The 20,202-nt window shown below is 41.6% G+C and overlaps 1 protein-coding gene across 6 annotated transcripts in view; it reads left to right on the top strand.

Annotated features, from left to right (window-relative positions):
* Positions 1-20,202, top strand: part of ADAM23 (ADAM metallopeptidase domain 23) — a 410,305-nt gene that overhangs the window by 340,645 nt on the left and 49,458 nt on the right. For all 6 annotated transcript variants that reach the window (XR_013218285.1, XM_077275748.1, XM_077275751.1 and 3 more), the window contains exons 17-21: positions 1,140-1,244; positions 3,405-3,485; positions 4,798-4,848; positions 5,146-5,209; positions 10,325-10,430. Coding sequence is in view for 5 of the 6 variants with exons in the window: in XM_077275748.1 (XP_077131863.1) it covers positions 1,140-1,244; positions 3,405-3,485; positions 4,798-4,848; positions 5,146-5,209; positions 10,325-10,430 (407 nt within the window). In the remaining variant the exon portion in view is untranslated. The remainder of the gene's footprint in view (positions 1-1,139; positions 1,245-3,404; positions 3,486-4,797; positions 4,849-5,145; positions 5,210-10,324; positions 10,431-20,202) is intronic.

Below are 20,202 nucleotides of genomic sequence, written 5' to 3'. Positions count from 1 at the left end.
TAAAAGGCTGTGAAGGAACAGATGATTGGCCTCGGGGAGACCAAAACATCCAACACCGCGGAGACACCATCACGTGTTTCTCAACGCAGTGATCCAGAACACTGCCCCTGTTGGATGTTTTGGTCTCCCCGAGGCCAATCATCTGTTCCTTCACAGCCTTTTACTAGGCACTGCTCCTAATAGCCAGATTCCTACTCCACACTGATGAGGGGCAAACACCCCGAAACAGCTGTCTGTGGATGGATACCATGCTTGGCATAGGTGGTTTTCCTGTATTGGATGTTTTCCTTTATTGGATGCTGCCCTTCCCGTGGTTGTTCCTTCCCGGGGAAAGGTCTGGCTATTCACTGCTTGCGTTGAGAAACACGTGATGGTGTCTCCGCAGCTATCCTACATTGGATTGTATACTGTCACAATGGTGGTAAAAGATCCAACGTTTAGAAGACTTGTTAAAAATGCTTCATGAGGATCAGTGGTAATCATGCCGGTCTTGATGAGGGGATGTGTTGGAGTCAGTAGCACCTAATTCATTAAAAAGCACCTTGCCACAAATCTTACTGAGAGGCATGCAACAGCTCATGAAATAGATGAACGGTTGTCACCGCACCTATGTCCCTCCCCAGCTCAGAGAATTTTGGCATACTTGAACGAAACTGGCATCATTTTTGCGCAACGTGGAGTTGCTGCTTTGTAAAGCGTTTTACGTCAGATTTCTGACATAAGCACTTTGGTGATTTGGGCCTTTACTGCTTTGCACATGTAACCTCTAAGGTTCTGGAGGTCTTAATTTCTGGACCTGAGTCAGTAAGAACAGCGGGAACAGGGGATCTTAAATAATACATTTAGGTAATTTCATGTTTTTGTGTTTACAAATAATAATAAACCTTTCAGACTACTTCCTAAGCACAAGCCAGTGGAATTGTGGAGAAATTAGATTTACAGCTGCTACTGTTTAAATAATCACTTTTTAATGTCTCTCATTCTACATTAACATTTTGAACATGTAATGATAAATTGTGACCTGAATGTGGCATAAAGACAAGCCCAATAATATGATAAATGTATATGCTCATACCTAAATGCAGCTTATCACCTAAATGTTCCCAATGTGGAGTGTCCTTTTTCTGTGTTTCTTATAGACAAAACATTTTATCCAGGACTGTTTTGGAGACTGCTGCAAGAAATGCTCCCTGTCTAATGGGGCACACTGTAGTGATGGGCCCTGCTGCAATACCTCCTGCTTGGTGAGTACCAGCCTGTCATTTCTATGGGATAAATACACAACCTGCTTTTAGAGGTCAACTGCCTGAGCCACTTCTGATTATCCTAGAACATTTGATTATAGTCGATAACGTTACAGGGAATCTGTCAGCAGGTATTGGCTACCTTATTTGAGAGCAGCTTGATGTAGGCAAAGAGAAGTTGATTAGTGATGAGCACAAGTGCTCATTACTCGAAGTTGCCTAGGATGCTTGAGCATGCACCAAGTATAGCTGGTGCTCGAGTGGCATGTTCGAGTCCTCGTGCCCATGTTACACAGCTGTTGGACAGCCACAAAACTTTGGAGATTGCATAACATACATGGGCAATCCCCACATGTTTTGTGGCTGACTAACAGCTGCAAAATATGTGGGCGCGAGGACTCACATGCCACTTGAGCCCCCGCGACACTCACTGCATACCCGATCACCCTAGACAAACTCAAGTGATGAGCACTTGCACTCATCACTAAAGCTGAATCCCAAGGATGTATCACTTAGTTTTCTGGGTGCAGATGTTTTGACATAATCAACATTTGTAGATTTACCAATGCAGTAGAGCTGAGAAAGCTGCCCCGCTTCCACCAGGCTCTAGATATACAATGTCCATAGACAGTAAGGTGCTTATCACAGGAGGGGGCATGTCAGACTAGCATGCATGAACTGCTGTGTCGCAGCAATGGTAAGCTACTGGTGCTAGGGCAATCATTGCAAGCAAACAAAACCACTGAGCACTGAGGCATCGCTGAAATCTGCTACAGCGTGATGTCTTCTGCTTACGTAGCAGAAACCTGCTGACAGATTTCCTTTGTTCAATATAATAGAATTACACTTTTAGTAAACCTTTTTAGAAAATGTAATATATATCAAATAAATATAAATCTACTAAACTGAAGTAATTATTGGCAGGTGACAATATAGTGATAGATTTTATGGGAAATTGTGGGAAATGTAATATTTTGTAATTGATATTTTTATTATAAGGTTGTTTTCACAACTCAGAGCAGCGGCATCAATTATGTTTACATGAACCACTAACCTAATCAATTAATCTTGTGATTCAAAGTGGATTATGTGTCATCTTTGATTATTTTACAGTTGAGTACTACAATTAAAAAAATTAAGTTTATTACAGTTGATTACACAGATTGATAATCTAGAATACTGTGAGAGCATGTTTTATTAGTTATGTACTCCATAAAAATACAATGTATTGGAACGACCTTTAACCCTTCCAAAATGGGTGACTTTCTGGTTTTGTATTTCTTTTTTTCTCACCTTCTTCCAATAGCCATATTTTTTTATTTTTCTGTCCAATTAGCCATATTAGGTTTTTTGGTTTTTTTGCAGGACAAGTTGTAATTTTTAACCACAACATTCATTTTATAATTCAGTGCACTGGAAATAGTTCCTAAATGTGATGAAATTGCACAAAAGACACCATTTTTTTTTAGTTTTTCTTACAGTGTTATTGTGCAGTAAAAATTACTTGGCAATATGATTTTCCAGGTCAGTAAGATTACAGCAATACTAGACCTTTATTTCTTCTGAGACCCATAACGTTTTCTCTTTTCTGTTGATATGGGGCTGTGCCAGGCTTGTTCTTTTGCATCCTGAGCTGCTGTTTTTATTGACACCATATTAAGGTAGAAACAAGTTTTTGTTTGCTTCTTATTGCATTTTCTTGTGGTGTTGCGGTGACCACAAAAAACTTAATTCTGGCTTTTCAATTTTTTTTTTCTGGTTATGCTGTTTACTGATGGGATGAATAATTTAATATTTTGATAGATCAGACGTTTAAGAATACATTTTTTTAAATACTTTTTTATATTTTCAAAGACTTTCTTACTTTATCTTGAGTTCCCTTTGGGAATTTGAACCTGTGATTCTCTGATCACTTGTGTTATATAATCATAGTGAAAAAAAATTAACACATCCTTATTCTATGGTTTGTCAGACTGAAATTACTCAGGTAATCAGTTCAGGGCAGAACTGAGGGCAGCGACAGCAAGAATTGTCAGCATATAAATCATACTGTATTTATCTTTTACTCCTCCATTTAACATAATTTTCTATTAGTACATTTAGTTTGAGATATTGTTTGAGACTATTGTGTGTTTTCTGAATTCTGTGCTACCGTTATAGTTCCTTCCACGGGAATATGACTGTCGTTACGCTGTTAATGAATGTGACATCACAGAACACTGCACTGGAGACTCAGGCCAGGTAACTCAAGCTAGTCTTTTTATAGTACCTGTACAGAGTTTTATAGTTCCCTTCCCAAGTAATAGATCAGAAGTGCTGAGCCTGTGGCCAAGCAAATTCATGCAAGCTGAAATGCAATTATTTTTGTCACATTATGATTTCTGAAAAGTAAGTTGTCATATACACTCCTCAATAATGAAGTTGCAGCATTCAAAGGGAAATGTTGTGGAATTCTGGAATTTACAAGATTGGTAGACATGTTAATGATATGTAAATGATGAAAAAATGCAAACAAAATTTTCAAAACATCATGATTTATTCAGTATCGAATATGACCCCCATGCTCAGAAATCCCTTCACTTACATGCCTTGATTGCTATCACTGAGGTTATTAATGGTTGTCTGAGGAATGTTTTGCCATGCTGAATGCACTTGGTCAAGTCATCAAGATACTTTGCTGGCAGCTCCGTGTGCAATTGCCGACCAATGACATCCCAAATGTGCTCGACGGGAGACAAGTCTGTAAATGTTGCAGGGCATAGTAGCACAGTTTGGGCCACACAGGCTGCTCACAGTATCTCGAGCAACATTCTGCCTGGAGTTGTCATGTTGAAAAATGTCCCCTGGGACACTTTGGAACAATGATTGTACTACTGGTGCCCCCACCAAATCAAAATAGTGCTGAGCTGCTACTGTACCTCAAATGAAGACTAAAGGGGTCCAGCTACTGTACATTATGCCACCCGATACCATTATCCTGGGCAATGTTCCCATGTGAAAACTTTTTCATAGGGTTGCCCACTTACTCTCGTGACCAATTTTCAGCTATTTATTGCATCCAGGACAAAAGTGGGATTCATCACTTAAGAGGATTGATCTCCATTTCAGCCCCCTTATCTCCTTTTCAGCCTTTGCTCAGACCACGTGGGCAATGCTCTGAAGAGGACTTCACGTGGGAATGTCACACTAGTCCTACTCCCGGAATTATGGTGTCGGTTGGCATAATGTATGGAAGCTCGACTATTCTATTCTCATTGACTCCATACCAAGGTATGTAAGTGTGTGTATTTATGCACTTCGCGTGGTGTTCATACTCAATTCCGAATAAATTTAGATATTTTTAAAATTTTGCTTCCATTTTTAAATTGTTTACATGTCATTAACATGTCTATCCATCCTGCGATTTCCATAATTCCACGACTTTTCCTTCTTGGTGTTGCAATTTTAATGTTGAGGAGTGTAGAAAGAGTAGAAACAGTCTGTTTGAGTAAGATACTTTTTCACTTCTTTTTTATCACAGAATGTTCAACTGTACCATGTTTTGTGTTCATAGTGTCCGCCTAATCTTCGTAAACAAGATGGCTATGCCTGCGACTTAAATCAGGTAACAAAATCTGTAATCTAGTTACATAAACTATACTTTGGGCTATTTCCTATAATTCCAAGATTGGGATTCTTTGATTTTTCCTTATTTGATATTGTCTTTAAGCGCAATTCATCATTGTATTTATGACAGAAATCCTGAGAATTGTACCTGTAAAATACACTTCAAATTGAGACAAACTTTTTTATTATTTTTCTTGCCTTTCATAATTTTGATATAAGTTCTTTCTGCAAAATTGAAAAATTGATAGTAAATACAAGTGAAGCAAAGTGTGTACTGATTCAACTACTATTTTAGGGCCGCTGTTACAATGGTGAATGCAAGACGAGAGACAATCAGTGCAAACACATCTGGGGACAAAGTAAGTTGCATTATATATGGTATAATTTGCCGATGTGATATTCTATTGGTAATACTGTAAGTGACTGTTGTTAAAGCTTATCTCATTACAATTTAGATTAACGTTCAGTAGAAGCTTTTTAGCAGCCAAACTGTATATACATGGTTGGTTTTCTTTGTAGGATTTTCTGTGACTGAATAGGGTTTGTAAAAAGTCTAGCAAATACGGTAGAAATGTATGTGGGACAGATAGATACTCATTCCACGGTTTACTTTAAAGGGAATCGGCAGGATTTCACCCCCCCCAAACTAGTAACACTTGCGTGAAAAAGTGTTTGCCCGCTTTCCTATTTATTTGCATGTTTGTGAAATTTAAATGTTTCATTGTCCTGCTGCATAACCGAAGTGCACTTCAACTTGAGGTCACGAACAGATGGCCGGACATTCTCCTTCAGGATTTTTTGATAAGACAGCAAAATTCATGGTTCCATTTACCACAGCAAGTCTTCCAGATCCTGAAGCAGCCAAACAACCCCAGACTACCACACTACCACCACCATATTTTACTGTTGGCATGATGTTCCTTTTCTGAAATGCCGTGTTACTTCTACGCCAGATGTAATGGGACATACATCTTCCAAAAAGTTCAACTTTTGTCTTGTCAGTACACAGATTATTCTCCCAAAAGTCTAGGGGATAATCAAGATGTTTTTTGGCAAAACTGAGAGGAGCCTTTATTTTATTACTTCTCAGCAATAGTCTTCTTCATCTTGGAACTGTGCCATGCAGGCCATTTTTGCTCAGTCTCTTTCTTATGGTGGAGTCATGAACACTGACCTAAACTGAGGCAAGTGAGGCCTGCAGTTCTTTGTCTTTGGATGTTCTTGTGGGGTCTTTTGTGACCTCTTGGATGAGTTGTCACTGCTCTCCTGGGGTAATTTTGGTCAGCCAGCCACTCCTGGAAAGGTTCACCACTGTTTCATGTTTTTGCCATTTGTGGATAATGGCTCACTCTGTGGTTCGCTGGAGTCCCAAAGCTTGAGAAATGGCTTTATAACCTTTTTTTCCAGACTGATGAATCTCAATTACTTTGTTTCTTATTTGTTCCAGAATTTCTTTGGATCGTGGCGTAATGTCTAGCTTTTGAGTATTTTTTTGTCTTCTCCACTGTGTCAGGCAGGTCCTATTTAAGTGATTTTGTGATTGTGGGCAGGTGTGGCAGTAATCAGGACTGCTTGTGGCTAGGGAATTTGAACTCTGCTTCCCAAAGATGTGATAAACCAATTTATGTTTTATGGGAAGGGCAATCACTTTTTCACACAGGGCCCTTTAGGTTTGGATTTCTTTTTCCCTTAATAATAATAATGACTTTCATTTAAAAATGCATTTTGTGTTTACTTTTTTTATCTTTGTCTAATATTTAAATTTGTTTCGTGATCTGAAACATTTCAGTGTGACAAACATTCAAAAGAATAAGAAATCAGGAAGGGGGCAAACACTTTTTTCACACAACTGTATTCTTTCACTGACAAGACCAGCAATACTTTTACATCGCCATTCCATTCCTCCACTATTGAGAAATCAGCATTTTAATTGATATGCCAATAAAGCTGTAGGACTATGGTAGATCTGAAGCCTCTGTCATCCCATCTCTATTACCCACCCAGTGCCAACTTCTCCACAATTGTGTCATGGGGGAGGTGCAATGGGATGAGAGAAGGAGCCTCTAACAACAACCTAAATGCTGGTTCTGGCCTTGGCTGTTGCTACAGGAGCTTAGCTGTCAGTTAAAGGAACTCTGTCAGCACAGAATGACTTTTCAAACCAAGTACAAGTTCAGTGCATCATGGTGAATGAATCATGTAAATACACCTTCCCACTTGCTAGTTTTCCATCTATCTCCACCATTCTCTGGCTCTATAAAGCCAAAGCTGTCAATCAAAGAGGGGGTGTGGAGATTGAGGTTAAACAAACAGGTGGAAATGTGCACTTACATATTTGGCTTCATACTGCACTGACTGCCTGTACATGGTTTTAAAAGTCATTCTGTACTGTGTGGTAGACCGACTCACTCGGCTGGACACGCAGGTAGAAACAGAACACTGTCTCTTTGAGAACGTGCTTGGTTTATTAAAGGCAGCATAAACCAAGATGGGAAAAATAAACATGACCCTTTGGGAAAAACCCGCAAAGCAAAAGACAGTCCTTCTCCTAGCGGGAATCAGCCTGCTCACAGTTAGCAATGTCCATGGTTCAGGTCCTTTAACAAACAACATGGGCAAAAACACTTTCCCAGTGTGCTTCCTCTCTAGACCCTTGAACTCTGCTCTTTTTGGAAGCCAGCTACTTTAGCCCCGGACCATGTGAATCCTCCCCTCATGTGATTGATCACACGACTATGACACCACACAGGCCCTGTCAGCACACAGCGGTGCCGGCTTTACAGGGGGAGATAAAGTGGACATCCTCCCACCCACTTTATGGATGTCCACATAAAAGCCAGCCCATTATGCAACTTAGCTAAAACCCCACAACACTTTCTGTGCTAGAAGAAAGACTCTGAGTTTTATATCACTGACGCTATTCCATGACACCCCTCCAGCACGTTACCAGTGAGTATGTCACAACTGACAGTCCCTTTAAGTTGGACTCCAGGCGGTGTTCATATACAGGTACATCATGTGTAAGAAAGGGGGTAAAAATACTTTGCACAGGAAGTCAATGGAGTGAGAAGGCAGAAGGGAAAGGGAAGTAAGCTGCTGCCAGACACCTTTGATAGAGCTTATGTCAAGGATAAAAGATTCTGGCTTTTAAATTAAAACTGTTCCTTCTTTTTCTTTACCGGCACCATCTGTTGATGCATTGTTGGGATGCCCCAATACTAATTAATTGAAATTTGTGTGTATGGCCTAATTTAATCCAGTGTACAGTGGGTATGGCAAGTATTCATACCCCTTTAAATTTTTCACTCTTTGTTTCATTGCAGCCATTTGGTAAATTCAAAAAAGTTCATTTTTTTCTCATTAATATACACTCTGCACTCCATCTTGACTGAGAAAAACCCAGAAATGTAGTAATTTTTGCAAATTTATTAAAAAAGAAAAACTGAAATATCATATGGTCAAAAGTATTCAGACCCTTTGCTCAGTATTGAGTAGAAGCACCCTTTTGAACTAGTACAGCCATGAGTGTTCTTGGGAATGATGCAACAAGTTTTTCACACCTGGATTTGGGGATCCTCTGCCATTCTTTCCTGCAGAGCCTCTCTAGTTCTGTCACGTTGGATGGTGAACGTTGGTGGACAGCCATTTTCAGGTCTCTCCAGAGATGCTCAATTGGGTTTAGGTCATGGCTCTGGCTGGGCCAGTCAAGAATGGTCACAGAGTTGTTCTGAAGCCACTCATTTGTTGTCTTAGCTGTGTGCTTAGGGTCATTGTCTTGTTGGAAGGTGAACCTTCAGCCAAGCCTGAGGTCCAGAGCACTCTGGAAGAGGTTTTCATCCAGGATATCTCTGTACTTGGCAGCATTCATGTTTCCTTCAATGACAACCAGTCATCCTGTCCCTGCAGGTGAAAAACACCCCCATAGCATATTGCTGCCACCACCATGTTTCATTGTTGGGATTGTATTGGTCAGGTGATGAGCAGTGCCCGGTTTTCTCCACACATAAAGCTTAGAATTATCACCAAAAAGGTCTATCTTCATCTCATCAGACCAGAGAATCTTATTTCTCACAGTCTAGGAGTCCTTTATGTGTTTTTTAGCAAACTCTAAGCGGGCTTTCATATGTCTTGCACTGAGGAGAGGCTTCCGTCGGGCCACTCTGACATAAAGGCCCGACAAGTGGAGGGCTGCACTGATAGTTGAGTTTGTGGAACTTTCTCCCATCTTCCTACTGCATCTCTGGAGCTCAGCCACAGTGATTTTGGGGTTCTTCCTTACCTCGCTAACCAAGGCTTTTCTCGTACGATTGCTCAATTTGTCTGGATTGCCAGGTCTAGGAAGCCTTCTGGTGGTCCCAAACGTCTTCTATTTAAGGATTATGGAGACCACTGTGCTCTTAGGAACCTTGAGTACTGCAGAAATTCTGTTGTAACCTTGGCCAGATCTGTGCCTTGCCACAATTCTGTCTCTGAGCTCCTTGGCCAGTTCCTTTGACCTCATGATTCTCATTTGGTCTGACGTGCACTGTGAACTGTGAGGTCTTTTATAGACCGGTGTGTGCCTTTCCAAATCAAGTCCTATCAGTTTAATTAAACACAGCTGGGCTCCAATGAAGGAGTAGAACCATCTCAAGGAGGATCAAAAGGAAATGGACAGCATGTGACTTAAATATGAGTGTCTGAGCAAAGGGGCTGGATACTTATGACCATGTGATATTTCAGTTTTTCTTTTTTACTACATTTGCAAAAATTTCAACATTTCTGTTTTTATCAGTCAAGATGGAGTGCAGAGTGTACATTAATGTGAAAAAAAAAACTTTTTTGAATTTACCTAATGGCTGCAATGAAACAAAGAGTGAAAAATTTAAAGGGGTCTGAACACTTTCCGTACCCACTGTATGTAGGTGCCTTATAGAGGACCTATCACCAGCGTAATACCATAGTAGCCAGATTTTGCTCTTATTGTATTCCTGCTGTGTCTCTAAGTATTGTTCATGCTAATATTTATGCTCTTTATCGAGGTGGAAATGCTTGCAGGATAATTATGCAGACATTCCTGTGAGCACCACTTCCTTGGTAAAGATTATAAATATTTGCAGTGAATAAGAAGGCCCATATCTCTGGAACAATTTAGTGGAATTAAAAAATAATATTAACTAACTGGAAAACTCAGGGAAGCAGCCGGATTAGAACAAGAGAAACTTTTAGCCTGGTTAAAAGGTCTCCTAATATTTCCTCTAGTTCTCCTGTAGCCAAGATGTTGCCATGTCCGTGGTACCCAGTAAATTGACCAATTGCTATTTGCACAAACCAACTAAGAGGGAGAATTATGATTAAGGATGGGAGACTGGTAGGGTGGTACTTTTTCACTCTATCATGGTATAAACGGCCTATTTTACAATTATTACAGTATTTAATACTTGTATTGGTGTAGTGTTCTTAGTAAATGTGTAATTTATCTTGTATAATTCCAGAAGCTGCAGGCTCAGATAAGCATTGCTATGAGAAGTTAAATACAGAAGGTACAGAGAAAGGAAATTGTGGGAAAGATGGAGATAATTGGATTCAGTGCAGCAAACAGTAAGTTAAGAGAAACCAGTTGTATATGATAAAGATACTAAATTGTAATCAGTTACTGTAGTTCTGTAGCAGAATGCCAAGCTAATGTTGTCTATGGACATTATTTCATTATTTAAAAAGGTGAAATTATTTGAGCAGGAAGACAGGGAAGTATCGTAGGCAAGCAGAAGTAGTAGGGCCTCCTACTACTACAAAATTTGGAGTAAAAAGAATGGAGTTGCAGAGTTTATTACAGATGTGTGGTATAGTCCATGAGCCAAGAACCAAATTTGACGATATCGGTACCAAGCGGAGTGACTAATTCTCTTTGGTATTTTTAGGTAGATGCATGTCTGTAGTTTATTTTTTGATATGATAGCCCTTACATATACGTAGCTTATTAACCCCTTCAGCCCTAGGCCTATTTGTACCCAAGTGCCTAAGCCAATCTGACCTGTGCCACTTCATGGGCTAATAACTTTGGAACGCTTTCACCTATCCAAGCCATTCTGAGATTGTTTTCTCGTGACATATTGTACTTCACGTCAGTGCTAAATGGGAGTCAATATATTTTACCTTTCTATATAAAAAAATGCTAAATATTCGGAAATTTTGGAAAAATCGGCAATTTTTTAACTTTGAAATTCTCTGCTTTTTACAAAAATACTGATACCCCCCATAATAGTTATTAATTTACACTCCCCACATGTTTACTTCATATTGGCATCATTTTGAAAATGAAACCTTATTGTTTTACGACGTAATAGGGCTTATAGTTTTATGCGCAATTTTTCACATTTACAGCAAAACCCACTTTTCAAAGGACCAAGTCACTTCTGAAGTCACTTTAAGGGGCTTACATAACAGAAACCACCCATAAATTACCCCATTTTGCAAACTACACCCCTCAAGCTGTTCAAAACTCATTTTTAAAAACTGTTAACCCTTTAGGTGTTCCACAGGAATTTTAGCAGAATGAAGGCGAAATTTCAAAATTTCATTTTTTTTCCAGATATTACATTGTAATCCAATTTTACCTGCAACCTAGCAAGGGTTAACGGCAAACCCAAACTTGGTTACCCTAATTCTGCAGTTTATAGAAACACCCCACATGTACTCGTAAACTAAAGTATGGGCACACAGCACAGCTCAACACGGAAGGAGCGCTATGTGGTTTTTGGGTGGCGGATTCACTGGAACAAAGAAAGTCCTGCCAGATGTAACCAAGTCGAAGAAAAGAAGCATAACTCTGACAGAATTAATGCTACCGATATACAATGTTGGGCAGCGGGGAGAGCCACCCAGGATTGAGACTTCGAATGTTAACACTACCAAGGAGGTCCAGGATTCAAAAACCAAAAACCATATCTGGCTTCTGGCTAGAATGTCAGACCATGAGGATCAGACCACCAGCAGTTGGACTGGGTTCAACATAAAAATCCGCAGCGACATTGTAGTGGCCCAGGACACTGTAAGCTACCTGCCCACTATCAATGCTCCTGCAACAGCCATGTCCACTGTGAATGAAGTCTTGGAGCAAACACATGCCATCATGCAGACCCTGAAGCTTAACAGAATTGTGTGTGTGTTTGATCAAGCACTCTATGCCAAAGCTGCCGAGGTTATCTGGAAACAGGAGAAGTTCAAGAACATTATAATTAGAATGGGTGTCTTCCACACAATCTGTAATCTCCTCTCTATCATAGGGAACAGATTTCAGGATGCAGGCCTTAGAGATCTGTGTGTTGAATCCGGTGTAATCGCTGAAGGATCAGTGTCTGGAGTGATGGACGGCCGGAGGTACAACAGAGCAGTGAGACTACACAAGCTGGTCTATGAAGCACTTATGAGGCTTGCATGGAAAAACTTCCTTCCATGGCTAGAAGAAAACCATGCAAGGGACCTTCACCATCTGGATGAAACACTGAAGAACATCACAAACTTTCGCATCAGTGTGTCGCAGGGATCCTTCGAAAAGCTCTTGGATAATGAATCTTGCACACTTACCCTGAAGCTCTTTCAAGTTTATCTTGAGACCCTCAGAAATGAACAACTCTCAGCATTCTGGATGTCATACTTGGACATGGTCGAGACCATGCTGGCCCTGGTTCGAGCTTCAAGAGAAGGCAACTGGATGCTTCACCTAGGAGCAATCCGACAGATGATACCATGGTGTTTTGCCTATGACAAGGTCAACTATGCCCGATACCTAACCTATTACTATGCCACAATGTCTAGGCTGCCCATAGAACACCCAGAGGTCCATGAATACTTCATGCAAGGTGGCTTTTCGGTCCAGATCGGTAGCAAGAATCCTTTTGGACGAATTCCTGTGGACCAGACCATTGAAGAGACAATCAACAAAGACACCCAGACACCAGGGGGCACAAAAGGCTTCAGCCTCAAAGTTGGAGCTGTTTCCAGGTTCTACCTGACATCAGAGTACCGCAGTATGTACTTGAGGCAGCTGAGGGCCCTGGTAGGCCAACAATATACTGACTTCAGCCATTCAGACCTACAGGTGTCTAGGATTAGAAGAGATGAAGCCGATGTCCAATCTTTCGTTCAACTGCTGGAGACAGGTTGGGTGAACCCCTTCAACAAAGAGCATAATGGTGAACTTATCAGTTTGTCAACAGCGACTGTAGCACCACCAGATGTAGCCAAAGACCTTCAAGGGGCATACAGTATAGGAGAGGATGCATATCAAACATTCAAGGATGAGCGTTTGGGTACCGATAAGCCAACTACATTGTTTCATGACAAGATGACGAAGAACAAACTTAAAACGTTCTCTAACATCCAAATGAAGACACGCAGACAAGGTCTTGGCAAGGAGGTAATTTTGAAGGCTGACAGAAACCTATTTGGCCAGATGATACTTGTAGCTGAGAACAGAAAGCTACAAATGAGTGATGTCTTGACTCATCCCCTGGGTCCATTGCCATGGGCACTTGCCAATGGTGATGGGTCTATCCGCAAGACCAACAAGGCTGCCCTCGCAAGGGAGTTGGAGAGGAATGCTCGTCCTGCAGAAGTGATCCCCGAGCCCTCTGCAACCATCATTGATGGGATGAGCCTGGTTCAGAAACTGAAGGGAAACAATGCAACATTTGGCCAGCTAGCAGGCACAGCAATGAGTCGCGCTATCCATGAGGGTGCTAAGAGCAAGCGCATTGATATTGTCTTTGACGTCTACAAGGAGACATCCATCAAAGATACAGAAAGAGTCAACAGATATGAAGGCACAGGGATCCATTTCAAGAACATTCAACATGGGCACAACATCCAGCAGTGGAAAAAGCTTCTAAGTAGTTCCTCCAACAAGGCAAGTCTCATAAAGTTTCTGGTAGAAGAATGGAAGGCGAAACACCACAGGGAGAAGCTTGAGGAGAAGGAGCTGTATGTCACATGTGAGCAGCTCTGCTTTAAGATCACCAAAGAACAGTGGGAAGAGGCTGCTGACCTTAAGTCAAATCAAGAAGAAGCAGACACACGCCTCCTTCTCCATGCTCTTCATGCAGCAGAATCTGGTTACAAGTCGGTCATCATCACTTCGGAGGATACTGATGTCATGGTCCTGTGTCTGGGCATGTGCCACAAAATCCCATCCCACCTGTTCCAGAAATGCGGTACACAGAACCGGACAAGATTCCTGGATATCACCACTCTGAGCCGAACATTGGGAGGCAGCGTATGTGATTCATTGATTGGTATGCATGCATTTACAGGCTGTGACACCGTCAGTGCATTCGCTGGCCGTGGGAAGATGACGACACTCAAGCAGTTGAAGATGAACAAGACATACCAGGATGCCTTTCAGGAAGTTGGTCGTTCATGGGAAGTGTCTACCGAACTTTTTGAGAAGTTACAGGAAATCACCTGCCACATGTACCTGCCAACTACCCAAACAACTGAGGTAAACAGGCTCCGTTATCAGCTGTTCTGTGCCAGACGTGGAGTGGTAGAGTCAAGTCAACTCCCTCCTTGCCAGGACTGCCTTTTCATGCATGCACTGCGTGCAAACTACCAGGCTGCGATCTGGAGGAGAAGTCTGCAGAGCCAGCCATGGGTTGCAAACCCAACAGACTGCGGTTGGATGATAGATAACGACGGAAAGCTTGTTGTCAAGTGGATGCAAGGGGCACCAGCACCAGAAGCTATTATACAGCTACTGTCCTGCAAGTGTGTGCGGTCATGTGAACTTCCTCAGTGTACTTGCCTCAGCAATGGCCTGAAGTGCACAGACATGTGCAGATTACAGACATGCCAGAACAAGGGTACTGAAGACGAGCCAGTAGAACAACAGTCAGATTCAGAGTCCGATGTTGAAGATATTATGGAGTAACATATATATATATATATATATATATATATATATATATATATATATATATATATATGCACATGACATGTTCAGTGTGTATTTACATAACTTGGATTAAATTTTGTTACAAATACTACATCTAGTCACTCCGGGTGGTACCGATATCGTCATATTTGGTTCTTGGCTCATGCTAAAATTCCTGTGGAACACCTAAAGGGTTAACAGTTTTTAAAAATGAGTTTTGAACAGCTTGAGGGGTGTAGTTTGCAAAATGGGGTAATTTATGGGTGGTTTCTGTTATGTAAGCCCCTTAAAGTGACTTCAGAAGTGACTTGGTCCTTTGAAAAGTGGGTTTTGCTGTAAATGTGAAAAATTGCGCATAAAACTATAAGCCCTATTACGTCGTAAAACAATAAGGTTTCATTTTCAAAATGATGCCAATATGAAGTAAACATGTGGGGAGTGTAAATTAATAACTATTATGGGGGGTATCAGTATTTTTGTAAAAAGCAGAGAATTTCAAAGTTAAAAAATTGCCGATTTTTCCAAAATTTCCGAATATTTAGCATTTTTTTATATAGAAAGGTAAAATATATTGACTCCCATTTAGCACTGACGTGAAGTACAATATGTCACGAGAAAACAATCTCAGAATGGCTTGGATAGGTGAAAGCGTTCCAAAGTTATTAGCCCATGAAGTGGCACAGGTCAGATTGGCTTAGGCACTTGGGTACAAATAGGCCTAGGGCTGAAGGGGTTAATAAGCTACGTATATGTAAGGGCTATCATATCAAAAAATAAACTACAGACATGCATCTACCTAAAAATACCAAAGAAAATTAGTCACTCCGGGTGGTACCGATATCTGGCCCGGCTCATGGACTAGTAGGGTGGATGGATAATCCTGCATTCTGAACTGCATGTGTGGTGAATAGCCCCAGAGGGAAATGGCACACTTAAAGGGAACCTGTCAGCAGGATTGTGCACAGTAACCTACAGACAGTGTCAGGTCGTTGCCTTTATACTGATTACAATGATACCTTGGTTGATGAAATCCGTCTTGTGGTTGTTGTTTAATCTTTAATTTCAATTTTCAGTTAATGATATGCTCGTGCTCCGGGGCGGCCTATGGTGTGTCTTCATGTGGTGCTCTGATTAGATATTCATTCTGCAGACCGCTGACAGATCACTGATCCCTCACTGACCTGCCCCCTAGATAACATAATGGATATTATATATACATACTAAGAAAATAAATCCTTCTGCAGCAAGGCGCCAGTGGCACCTGCTCTGCAGCATAATTGCATTTGTAATGTGCATATAATTATTATGGTTGAAGTTATCCTGATATTTAAAATAAAAAATCCATTTGAAAATGGCTCCCGCTGCACCCGCGCAGTAGCAGCTATCAGTGTATATAGGGGGTGATCCAATAGCTGCTATTGTGCATGTGCCGGTGGTGCCATCTTGCTAGAGAAGAAAAAAATAATTCCTCCTCCAAGGTGGTACTGCCCGCACCTGTGCAGTAGCAGCTATTGGCAGGGGCTATGGCCAACACCTGCCTGCAAAATGTTTTTTTTTTAAATGTTAGTATGTATATATAACATTCATTATGTTAACTAGAGGGCAGGTCAGTGAGGGACCAGTGACCTGTCAGCAGTCTGCATTATGAATAGCTAATCAGAGCACCACATGAAGACACCCCACAGGCCGATCCGAGCATATCATTAACTCAAAACTGAAAATAAGGATTAAGCAACAACCACAAGACGGATTTCGTGAACCAAGGTATCATTTTATGTTGTGAATTCTGTTTGTGGGCTCCCCCGGTGGTGTTTTATGGTAGTGCCACTTATTTGCCTTCTTCTATCCTTGATCACCTGTTGACACCCATTAGGGGAGTTTCCTATTTAAGGCTGCTTGGCTGCTGGTCTGATGCCGGCCAACAATGTATCAGTAGCATTCTGTTGCATTCTCCTGCCTCAAGATCCTGTTCAGCTAAGTTGAATTTTGTTTCTAGTTTATGCTATTTTTGTCCAGCTATTTGCAATGTGACTCTCTGTAGCTGGAAGCTCTCGAGGACTGAAATTGCCACTCCAGTGGCATGAGTTGTCACTGGAGTTTTAAAGTAATTTCAGGATGGTGTTTTTGAGTAGTGTTTTGAAGTTGACCGTGAAGTGACTCTTTCCTGTACTTCTGCTATCTAGTAAGCGGACCTCACTGTGCTAAATCTGCTGTTCATCCTACGTATGTCTTTTCCTCTTGACTCACCGTCAATATCTGTGGGGGGCTGCTATCTCCTTTTGGGGTTCATCTCTGGAGGTAAGGCAGGCCTGTATATTCCTCTGATAGGGGTAGTTAGATCTCCGGCTGGCGCGTGGTGTCTAGGGCATCGTAGGAAACACTCCCCGGCTACTTCCAGTGTCGTGTCAGGTTCAGGTCACGGTCACTTTAGTTCCCATCACCCGAGAGCTAGTCCGTTGTTATTTTGATTTCCCTGCCATTGGGAAAATCATAACAGTTTGGCCGGCCACATGTGTTAAAACTATGCACTAAAGCAGGAAAGGATATGAAAAGGTTTTTTTTTCCTTCTGTGTTTGGAAAGTGCACCTTAGTGCTTATTTGTACTCCTTGCTTAAACTGCAGTCTTCAGCCTTTTTTTTTTTTTTTTTTCCTCTCCTCTTAATCTCTGAATGGCTTTGGTTACACCTGTTTGAATCATGGATCCACAGAGTTTGGTTGCAGGTCTGAATAACCTGGCTACAAAGGTCCAGAACTTACAAGATTTTGTTATACGTGCTCCAATGTCTGAACCTAAGATCCCTATGCCTGAATTTTTTACCGGAGACAGATCCCGTTTTTTGAATTTCAGAGAGAATTGTAAATTGTTTTTGTCTCTGAAATCTCACTCTGCTGGTGATCCTGCGCAACAGGTTAAAATTGTTATTTCTCTATTGCGGGGTGACCCACAAAGTTGGGCATTTGCATTGTCGCCAGGGGATCCTGCGTTATTAAATGTAGATGCGTTTTTTCTGGCTTTGGGGTTGCTTTATGAAGAACCTAATTTAGAGATTTTGGCTGAGAAAGCCTTGATAGCTCTTTCCCAAGGGCAAGATGAAGCTGAGATATACTGCCAAAAATTTCGTAAATGGTCGGTGCTTACTAAATGGAATGAGTGCGCTCTAGCAGCTAATTTCAGAGAAGGTCTCTCTGATGCCGTGAAGGATGTCATGGTGGGGTTCCCTGTGCCTACAGGTCTGAATGATGCCATGAAATTGGCTATCCAGATTGATCGGCGTTTACGGGAGCGCAAATCTGTGCACCATATGGCGGTATCTTCTGAGCAAAGATCTGTGCACCATATGGCGGTATCTTTTGAGCAAAAACCTGTGCACCATATGGCGGTATCTTCTGAGCAAAAACCTGTGCACCATATGGCGGTATCTTCTGAGCAAAAACCTGTGCATCATTTGGCGGTGACCTCTGAAAAGGCACCAGAGCATATGCAATGCGATAGTGTATTGTCTAGAGGCGAACGACAGAATTACAGGCGCAAAAATGGGTTGTGCTTCTATTGTGGAGATCCAGCTCATGTTATATCAGCATGCTCTAAACGCATAAAGAAGGTTGATAAAAAGGTTGATAAATCTTTTTCTATGGGTACCTTGCAGTCTAAATTTCTTTTGTCCGTGACATTGATTTGTACTTTATCATCTGTTACTGTGGATGCTTATGTGGATTCTGGCGCCGCTCTGAGTCTCATGGATTGGTCCTTTGCCAAGCGTTGTGGGTTTGATTTAGAGCCTCTGGAGGTTTCTATTCCCTTAAAGGGTATTGATTCTACACCTTTGGCTAGCAATAAACCACAATATTGGACACAAGTGACTATGCATCTTTCCCCAGACCATCAGGAGGTTATTCGTTTCCTTGTGTTATATAATCTACATGACGTATTAGTACTTGGATTACCATGGTTACAAATTCATAATCCAGTCTTGGACTGGAGATCAATGTCTGTGCTGAGCTGGGGATGTCAGGGGATTCATGGGGATGCACCTTTGGTTCCCATTTCTTCATCTACTCCCTCTGAGATCCCAGCATTTCTGTCAGATTTTTATGATGTCTTTCAGGAGCCTAAAACTGATTCTCTCCCCCCTCACAGAGAGTGTGACTGCGCTATTGAGTTGATTCCCGGTAGTAAATTTCCTAAGGGTCGCTTGTTTAATTTGTCTGTACCTGAACATACTGCTATGCGGGAGTATATCAGAGAATCTTTGGAAAAGGGTCATATTCGCCCCTCTTTGTCTCCACTGGGGGCAGGGTTTTTCTTTGTGGGTAAAAAGGATGGTTCATTGAGACCTTGTATCGACTATCGACTTCTGAATAAGATTACAGTTAAATACCAGTACCCGTTACCTTTACTGACTGATCTTTTTGCTCGCATAAAGGGGGCGAAGTGGTTCACTAAGATCGATCTACGTGGTGCGTATAATTTGGTGCGGATTAAGCAGGGGGATGAGTGGAAGACCGCATTTAATACGCCTGAAGGCCATTTTGAGTATTTGGTAATGCCTTTCGGTCTCGCGAATGCCCCTTCCGTTTTTCAGTCCTTTATGCACGATATTTTCCGTGAATATCTGGATAAATTTATGATTGTGTATTTGGATGATATTTTGATTTTTTCGGAGGACTGGGAATCTCATGTTCAACAGGTCAGGAGAGTTTTTCAGGTTTTACGAGCTAATTCTCTATTTGTGAAGGGCTCAAAGTGTATTTTTGGGGTTCAGAGAATTTCCTTTTTGGGATATATTTTTTCCCCTTCATCTATGGAGATGGACCCTGTTAAGGTTCAGGCTATTTGTGATTGGGTACAACCTACTTCTCTAAAGAGTCTTCAGAAATTCTTGGGATTTGCTAATTTCTATCGCCGATTCATAGCGGGTTTTTCTGCCATTGCTAAACCTTTGACTGATTTGACCAAGAAGGGTGCTGATGTTGCTAATTGGTCCTCTGCGGCTGTGGAGGCCTTTCGGGAGCTTAAGCACCGCTTTTCTTCTGCTCCTGTGTTGCGCCAGCCTGATGTTTCGCTCCCGTTCCAGGTTGAAGTAGATGCTTCCGAGATCGGAGCAGGTGCAGTTTTGTCGCAGAAAGGTCCTGACTGCTCAGTGATGAGACCATGTGCGTTTTTCTCTCGAAAGTTTTCGCCCGCTGAGCGAAATTATGATGTTGGAAATCGGGAGCTCTTGGCCATGAAGTGGCCATTTGAGGAGTGGCGTCATTGGCTTGAGGGTGCTAGACACCAGGTGGTGGTCTTGACTGACCACAAAAATCTAATTTATCTTGAGTCAGCCAGGCGTCTGAATCCTAGACAGGCGCGCTGGTCGTTGTTTTTCTCTCGATTTAACTTTGTGGTTTCATATCTGCCTGGGTCTAAGAATGTGAGGGCGGATGCCCTCTCTAGGAGTT

This window comes from Ranitomeya variabilis, chromosome 7 (assembly GCF_051348905.1).
Source record: "Ranitomeya variabilis isolate aRanVar5 chromosome 7, aRanVar5.hap1, whole genome shotgun sequence".
NCBI lineage: Eukaryota > Metazoa > Chordata > Amphibia > Anura > Dendrobatidae > Ranitomeya > Ranitomeya variabilis.
The sequence above is the reverse complement of the archived record's forward strand: the minus strand, read 5'-3'. Positions and strand labels throughout refer to the sequence as shown.